General features: G+C 20.7%; 1 protein-coding gene across 1 annotated transcript in view; it reads right to left on the bottom strand.

Moving 5' to 3' along the window:
• LOC117177675 (post-GPI attachment to proteins factor 2-like) overlaps nt 1-9,553 on the bottom strand; it is a 27,751-nt gene that overhangs the window by 2,279 nt on the left and 15,919 nt on the right. The window contains exon 4 of the mRNA XM_033368501.1: nt 5,523-5,738. Within this exon, the coding sequence (XP_033224392.1) occupies nt 5,523-5,738 (216 nt within the window). The remainder of the gene's footprint in view (nt 1-5,522; nt 5,739-9,553) is intronic.

Here is a 9,553-nt window from a genome sequence, read left to right on the forward strand (position 1 = left end):
ATTATATAATTTATAATTGCATTTTCAGAGAAAATTTACTTTTTGAAGTAAATTTACATTTTGGTGATAAAAAGGTTAACAAATGAAATCTTTTTTTAATGAAAATCCAACTATTTTCTTGAAAATTAGTCTTTTTATAAAAAAAAATTCATCTATTTTAGTAGAAATTTTACCTTTCTTGGATAGAAATCCAATTGTTTTCTTCAAAATTCAAACATTTTTTGAAAAGTCATCCTTTTTTATTGCAAATTAAAATGTTTTGTTAAAAAATCTACTATTTCGTAGAAAATGTACTTGCTTCAAATTTATATTTTTCAATTATTTTTTTTAAACTCCTCTTTTTAATTTTAAAATTCATCTATTTTAGTAGAAATTTCATCTTTCTTGGATAAAAATGCAAAAATTTCTTTGAAAATGCAACAATTTTGTTAAAAAATATTCCTCTTTCGTTGTAAATTTAAATATTATGCAGGAAAATTGTTTTTTGTTTAAAAATTATATTTTGGCGATAAAAACGTAAATATTTGGTTGAAAATTCAAAAATTTAAATGAAAAATCTCCGTTTTAGTTAAACATTCAATTTTTTTAAATATGTATTTTCTAATTAAATTCATAATTCGATAATAAAACGGTCAACTAAAGTTAAAAAATTCATCTATTTAAGTAGAAATTTCATTTTTCTTAGACCAAAATGTAACAGTTTTGTTGAAAATTCAACAATTTTGTTTTAAGACCATTTTTTGCTATGTCTTTTTATTAAAAAAATTCATCTGTTTTTTGTAGAAATTTAATCTTTCTTGAATACATTTTTTAAAATTATTTTCTTTATATATTTATAAAAATATCCATTAAAAAATTATTTAATTAATTAAATGCATTTATCAAAAAATTAGATATTATTAATTATGAAAAATATAATATTACTTCTAAAATTTAATTTTTATTAATTTAAAAATATTAATTAAAATTAAATTATAGCACAATTAATTTCGAAAATTTTAATTTTAATAAAAAATTTTAATTAACCCTGATACAAAAGGTATAAAAATTAATTTATCTTTTTTAATAATTGAATAAAATTTCGGTTAAAAATTCAACTATTTTGCAGAAAATTTGTTTTTCTGTTAAAAAAAATAGTTTGCTTTAATAGAAATTTAATTTTTCTTGGATAAAAAAATGCCATTGTTTTGTTGAAAATTCAATAGTTTTATTACAAAATATCATCCCTTTTCATTAAAAATTCAACTATTTTGTAAAAAATGTACTTTTTGTTTAAAAATAATATTTTTTTGTTGGAAAGTCAATTCGTATCTTTTTTGTAGGTAATTCAACTTTTATTTTTGAAGCTTTGCCTTTTTGATTTCGAAAATTATTTATCTATTTTAGTAGACATTTTATTTTATTTAGAAAAATGTAATTATTTCTTGTAAATTCAAACATTAAAAAAAATCAGACTTTTTCTTAAAAAATTTAACTATTTCGTAGGAAATTTACTTGTTTAAACTTCATCTTTTGGTATTAAAATGTCGACGGTGTTTTTTTTTATAAATGAAAATTCAACTATTTTTGTTTGCAAATTTGACGTATTGTTAAAAAAATCATCTGTTTTAGTAAAACTTTCTTCTTTCTTGGATAAAAATGCAAATATTTGGTTGAAAACTCAACAATTTTATTTTAAAAATCGTCAGTTTTCGTGGAAAATTCAACATTTCGTAGAAAATTTACTCCTTTAAAACACGCATTTTGGCGTTGAAAAGTAAAACTAAAATATTCTTTGGATGGAAATTAAAATTTTTTTAAATTTGTCTTTTCGATTTAAAAATTCATCTGCTTTAGTATGTAAAAATTCAACCTTTCTTCGATAAAAATAAATCTGTTTAGTTAAAATATAATCGTCTTTGCTGTAGGATTCAGCTATTTTTTAAAACCATTTTGTTAAGAAATACTTTTTTGTTAAAGATTCATATTTTTAGTTGCAAATTCATCTATTTTGTTGAAAATTGAATTATTTTGCTGAAAACCGATATTTTTAAATTAAAATTTCAACTGCTTCATAAGTAGAAAAGTATGTTTTTTATTTATTTAAAATAAATCCATAAAATTGAATAATTTATAATTTGTATAAGCATGTATTACCTTAAATACAACAAATCTTCATTATCTTAAGTCTCATTTCTTATTATATTATATTTATATATTATATTTTTTTGCGTTTCGTTAAAGGGGGGGGGGGTCTTAAAGAGGGCCTATAATCCGTTACGTAATTTAAGTGCGGCCCCTTAATTAAATCTATATTAATTAAATCATTAGGGCCTAAAATGTTGCGCAGTCCGACACACTTTGCATAGTCCGGATTTAAAAGTGCAAAGCCCAAAATTAAAAATTTTTATAAACATAAATTATCCATAAATTATCCAAATTAATATTTATTTTCGCAGGCTTCACAGTCTTTGTCCGAAAATTAATTTTTTTTCTTCCAAAGGTCTAATATTATATTTTTCGTTCAGATTTCACCTTTCTTGATTAAAAACTTTATTATTTAGTTGACAATTTAACTATTTTATTAAAAAATCAACAATTCTGATCAAAAATTATCTTTTTAGTCAAAAATGAAACTGTTTTTTTTAGAAATATTGTCTTAAAAAATCGGGGTTTTTGGTTAAAAATTCAACTATTTTCGTAGACAATTAAATTATTTGGTTGAATATTAACTCTTTTTTTAAAATTCATCTCCTTTGTTGGAAATTCGTATTTCTGGTTGAATTAAATTATTTTGTATTGAAAATTAAAATCCTTTTTGCTTAAAAAATAAACATATTTTTTGTTGCGAATTCATTTTTTTTAAATTAATTAAAAATTTATAAAAAATTTGGTTAACATCTCAACCAATACATTTTTGTTGAGAAATCATCCCTTTTTAGTTTATTATTCATTTTTTGTTGTAAATATTGCATTTTTGGTTGAAAATTGATATTTTTTATTATACCGAAAGAAAATTGATATTTTGTGTTTAAAAATTCAACTATATATTTGAAAGTTGAAAAAATTTGTTGAACAAAATTTTCTTTTGGAAGTTTATACATTGGTAGAAAATTAATTTGTTTTTGTTGATAATTTGTATTATTTTTTCTGAAAAGTCAGTTAATTTTTGTCGAAAAATCAACGATTTTATTTTTGGTCCGTAATTATTATTTTCGGGTAAAATTTTTGTTTAATTTGTTGGAAATTCAAAATTCTTTTAAACCCATCAATTAAACAATTTGGTTATTTTTTTTCTTTTTGACTGAATAATTTTTTTCGGTTGAAAATTAATTTATTTTGGTAGAAATTTCATCTTTTTGTTAAAAATACAACTGTTTGTTTAAAAAAATTCGTTTTCATTAAGAATTAGACTAATTTGAAAAAAGATTTTATTTTGTTTAAAAAATCAACTGTTCCATTTGCTGTTGAAGATTCCTATTTTTTGTGAAAAATCGAATCATATTTGGTTCAAAGTTAATTCGTTTTGATTTAAAAGTCTACTTTTATATTTTTAGTTAAAAATTCATAGTTTTGTGTTAAAAATCGTATTATTTTATTGAAAATTTAATCACTTTTTTAAGTTATTCTTTTTTAACGGAAACTGATTTTTCTAAGTAAAAATTTAACTAATAATGAACTATTCGCTTTTAAATTAACTATGATTCATTTTTGCAGCGAAGAATTAATTTCTTTTTAAATTTAAAATTTAAATATTCCATATTTGATTTAAAATTGCATCTTTTTATGTTGAAATTTCAACTGTTTAGCTAAAAATGTTTAGTCAAAAATTCATTTTTTCGATAGAAAGTTAATCTTTTTGGTTGAAAATTTAATTATTTAGCTAACAATTTTTCTAAACTGTACAAAATTCAACAATTTTTTGAAAGTCATTTTATTTCTTTATTTTTTTGAAAATGCAGTTTGGTTTGGAAATTCGTCTTTTTGGTTTAAAAAATTTAATTACTTTGTTCAAAAATCGTTTTTTTTTTAAGATTCATTATAATCAAAATAAACACATTTATTTTAATGCATTAAGTTCATTCCAAACGTCATTTAATACAACAGAGTAAAAAATTGCAAAATATTTTAATTTTGAAACAAATACCTCAATTTTTCACTAAAAAATGTAAATTTTTAACAAAAAATTGAATAGTTAAACTTTTAGTAGAAAAAATTAATTTTTAACAAAGAATAACGGAGTTTTGAGAAAATTGTTCAATTTTTAAACTATGGGTTGCATTTTCAACAACAAAAAAGATTCATTTCTACTAAAAAAGATAAATTGATAATCGAAACTTAAAAAATAAAATTTTAAGTTAAAAAAATTCATTTTCAAACAGACGAATTTTGAACTAAAATTAGGGAATTTTCAAGTGGAATAAGTTGAAATTTTATTTAAAAATTAACTTTGAACAACAAAACTTGCTTTTAAAAAAATTAACTCTCAAAATATAGTTACCCTTTTCAGTTCAAATAAATAATAATTTTCAACCCAAGAAAAAATAATTTTTCTATAAAATAGCTAATATTTGAAAAAACAAGAATTTTTAATTAAAATAATGAATCTTAAACCGGAAAAATGAATAGATCCAATTTCAAATAAAATGATAAGTATGTAATTTGCATACCTGAATTTTTGACCAAAAAGAAAAGTTTTTTAACAAGAAGATTAACTTGCAATGAAAGAGACAATTTTCTACCAAAAAATAAATTTTTAATATAATTTTCAAATTTTCAGTTGAAGGAATTAATTTTCAAAGTAACTGTTGAATTTTCAACTAAAATGATAAATCTTCTAATGCAACAGTTCAATTTTCTAGAAAAAACCGAATTTTTCACGAAGCACATAAATTTTCAAAAAAATAGTTTAATTTCAAAATAAAAATATGAATATTCAACTAAATAGTTAAATTTTAATCCAAAACAGATACATTTTACACCAAAAATGAATTGGTTAATTTTTCGGTTAAAAATAGAATTCTTAACAAAAAATCGTAGTTTCAGAAAAATATTTAAATTTTATACTGGAATAGTTAAACTTTTAGTTGAAAAAAAAATTATTTCAACAATGTAGTTAAATTTGCAACCAGAGATGAATTCGCAAAAAAAATGTTAATCATTTTTGTATTCTTTATTTTATTTTTAATTTGAAATTTCGAAGAGGGGACTTTCAAATGTTGACAAATTCTGACTTGGAAGAGGCATTATTGAAAATTCTTTTTTTTTTTAATCAGAATCATTCTTGACGAATATCCCCGTTCAATGTGAAAAATTCTCTGTTAAAGTAGAAATCAATTTTCTAAATTGGAAAAAAAAATTATGAAAATAATGAAAATTTAAATTGTTCTGCAACCAGAAGTAAATTCCCGGCATTTTTTGTGAACATTTTTGCCTGTGAAGCCTGTTATCGATACAGTTGAATTTTTTTTTTGGTTCTTCGTCAATATAAAAAAGGTGTGTATTCCGAAATTCGAAACATTTTAGGCCCTGTAAATAAGTACCTAATGGTTCGCAAAACGTGTTATGCCTGTAGAAGAAATAACCCGCCAAAAATATGGAAGTTATGTTCAATACCATGGACCTAAATTTCCATTTCAAAGAAATAGTTTCTGACACATCCTTGGTCAGGTTTTTGCATTTTATCATTAAAAAATATGATAGGAACATGTGGATTATAGACATTACTAGAAAGGTTATAAAAGACAGCTTGTGTATCGCTGAAAAAAAGAAAATTTATTATACTCTCGACGTCGCATACTCAGAAAAAGAATAGGTACACTCTTAATAACTTTAGCTATAAAATTGTTGAAAATTAAAAAAAAAAAGAATCCAACGACCAAATTTGGACATCTCTTTAATGCCTCCATTCCTATATAACAAAATTTCCACATAAAGAATTTTATTTCTAGAAATTCAGTTCTAGAAAGTTAGTTTTAGAAATTTAGTTCTAGAAATTTATTTCTAGAAATTTAGTTCTAGAAATTTATTACTAGAAATTTAGTTATAGAAATTAAGTTCTAGAAATTAATTTCTAAAAAATTGTTCTAGAAATTTAGTTCTAGAAATTTATTTCCAGAAATTTAGTTCTAGAAAGTTAGTTCTAGAAATTTAGTTCTAGAAAGTTAGTTCTAGAAATTTAGTTCTAGAAATGTATTTATAGACATTTATTTCTAGACATTTAGCTATAGCAATTTATTTCGAGAAATGTAGTTCTAGAAATTTAGTTATAGATATATATTTCTAGACATTTATTTCTAGAAATTAAGCTATAGCAATTTATTTCTAGAAATTAAGTTCTAGAAATTTATTTCTAAAAAATTAGTTCTAGAAATTTTTAAGTTCTAGAAATTTATTTCTAAAAAATAGTTCTAGAAATTTAGTTCTAGAAAGTTAGTTCTAGAAATTTAGTTCGAGAAATGTATTTCTAGACATTTAGCTATAGCAATTTGTTTCTAGAAATTAAGTTCTAGAAATTTATTTCTAAAAAATGAGTTCTAGAAATTAAGTTATAGATATGTATTTCTAGACATTTAGCTATAGCAATTTATTTCTAGAAATTAAGTTCTAGAAATTTATTTCGAAAAAATTAGTTCTAGAAATTTAGTTCTAGAAATTTAGTTCCAGATATGTATTTATAGACATTTAGCTATAGCAATTTATATCTAGAAATTAAGTTCTAGAAATTTATTTCTAAATAATTGGTTCTAGAAATTTAGTTCTAGACATTTATTTCTAGAAATTTAGTTCTATAAATTTAGTTCTAGAAATGTAGTTCTAGAAATTAAGTTCTAGAAATTTAGTTCTAGAAATTTATTTCCTGAAATTTAGTTCTAGAAAGTTAGTTCTAGAAATTTAGTTCTAGAAATTTATTTCTAAAAAATTAGTTCTAGAAATTTATTTCTAGAAATTTAGTTCTAGATATGTATTTCTAGACATTTATTTCTAGTCATTTAGCTATAGCAATTTATTTCTAGAAATTTATTTATAAATAATTGGTTCTAGAAATTTAGTTCTAGACATTTACTTCTAGAAATTTAGTTCCAGAATTTTATTTCGAAAAGCGAAAATTCGAATAAAATAAATAAATAAATAAAGATTACGAATTGTCTATACCAGCAATTAAGTATATCAATATTTCCAAATGTAAGTAATTTTATTTGACCATACAGTTTTGTTCTGAATGTTTCTAAATATTATTGATAAAAGAAAAATTTTTTATTCTAATTTTTTTAAATATTGGAAAATAATTCTGTTCTTAATATTTGGCTCAGAAGAATTTAAATTTACCGAAAAAGATTCTGGAAAATTTTTATTTAATTATTGCAAGATTTTAAAGACTCGTAGGGAAACCTGGAATTATTAAAAAAATTATTTTAAACTTTTAGAAGTTTCAAAAAAAAAAAAAAAAATAACATAAAATTTGAAAATATTTCAACAAATTATGAACAAACAAGTAGATTTTTTAAATCTATAGAATAAAATTTTTAAGTTTTTTAAGGAGTTTGAACAGTTTTATTATATAAATTTTTTTAAGATTACAGGGAAAATTTAATTTGATTATTTATTTTGAAAAAATATTTAAAAACATTTCAAATGATTTCCTAAAATGTCTGGAAAAATCAAGATTGTAAAGCAAAATGTTTCAATTTTGAGTAAGATTACAAAATTTTAGAACAAATTCAAATAAGTTAAAAAAATATATTTAGAAGTTTTGAGAGAATATTTGAAAAAATTAAAAAAAAAGATTCCGAACAATTTTTAAAATTGAATTCTTCTTTATATTCCTATTTTTTCTTTCTTGATTGAAAAATCTTTCTTTAGTTTAAAATTATTCTTTTTATTTGGAAATATAATTACATTTTTTTAATTTTAGGGGATTCTAAGAAAATTGAGAGATTGGGAAGAATAAAAAAGAGTTTTTCAACAATTACAAAAGGTTTCCAGTATCAAGAAAATAAAAATTTTTTCTTAAGATTCCTAGGAAAACTTAAAATATTTGATTACTTGGAAAAATTAATTTTTAAAGAAAATTGAGAATAATATAAAAACATGTCAAATAATTTTCAAAATTTCGAAAAAGAATGTGGACGATTTTAAAGACAAATTTTTCAATTTTCTAAGAATAAAAAATTTTATAAAAAAAAGTTGTGTAAGTTTAGGAGATATTTAGAAGTTTTGAAAATCAGTTTTAAAAAATGAAACTAATTTTTCATTATGAAAAATGAATTCTCACAGAATATTTCAAATGATTTTAAAATATTTCAAAAGAGTCAAAAAAATTGACAAAACCAAATCTGGAAGGTTTTAAATTTCGAAAAGAATCTTTTTCAGAATTTTGAAAGGTTCCAAGAGAATAAAACTTCTTTCTTAAGATTCCTGGGAAAAGTTACAAATTATTTTCTAAAATTTCAAAAAAGAAAATCGACGATCTTAAAGCGAAATTGTTTGATTTTAAAAGATTACAAATTTTATAAGAAAATTTGATTAAGTTTTAAAAAATATTTAGAAATTTTCAAAAGATTAAAAATTATTTTAAGAATTAAAGATTTTAAAAAATCTTCTGAAACTTAATCTTTCTTAAATATTAGTTTTTAAACCAAAAATTTTGAATATATCAAATCCTTTCAGAGGATTTCTAAAAATTTCGAGAACAAATTCTAAATCCTAAACTTTTTTTTCAAAATTTTACGAATAATTCGAGTGAATTAAAAAAATATTTAAGAATTTAAGAACTTTTGAAGAGATTACAAATATTTTTAAACTTTGAAAGATTTCTGAAAATATATCAAATATTTTGAAACTTCGTATAAATATCTAAAATTTCTAAATATCTTTTAAACCGACTAAAATTTTACCTCTTAAAATTTTTATAAGTACTGTAAAATAAAAAAATAAATAGTTTTTCTATATATTAGAAATCTTTTTAAATTTCTTCAAGAATCGTAGGGAAATTATATTTACGAAACCTTCAAAATCATTAGACAAAGAAACTTAAATAATAAATAGTTATCCAACATTTTTATTTTGTATTAAAAATTATTTTCTTCGTAAATTATTGTTATTGTTTACAATTCTACTATTTTGTTGAAAACACGTTTTTTTTAGATGAATTACAAAAATTGTTCAAGAATTTTATTTCTGGAAATTTATTTCTAGAAATTTAGTTCTAGAAATTTATTTATAGAAAATTATTTTCTTCGTAAAATTATTGCTTTTATTCACAATTCTACTATTTCGTTGAAATTTATATATTACACATATACTTATGTAATATTACTTTTATATGCATTAAAATTATAATTAATTTCTTCTGTTCATTTAATTTTTCGGTGAAAATTTACCTTTCTTGGTTTGAAAATTAACTAGTTATTTAAAAATTTAACTACCTTGTTAAAAATCCAATTTTATTGTTGTTGAAGATTAATTATTTTAGTTCAAAATCCAAACCTCAGATTGAAAATGTAACTATTTTAAAAAATATTAAACTACTTGAATGAAAGTTGAACTACATTCTTCAAAATTCATTTTGGGG

Source organism: Belonocnema kinseyi, chromosome 8 (genome assembly GCF_010883055.1).
Source record: "Belonocnema kinseyi isolate 2016_QV_RU_SX_M_011 chromosome 8, B_treatae_v1, whole genome shotgun sequence".
Lineage (NCBI taxonomy): Eukaryota > Metazoa > Arthropoda > Insecta > Hymenoptera > Cynipidae > Belonocnema > Belonocnema kinseyi.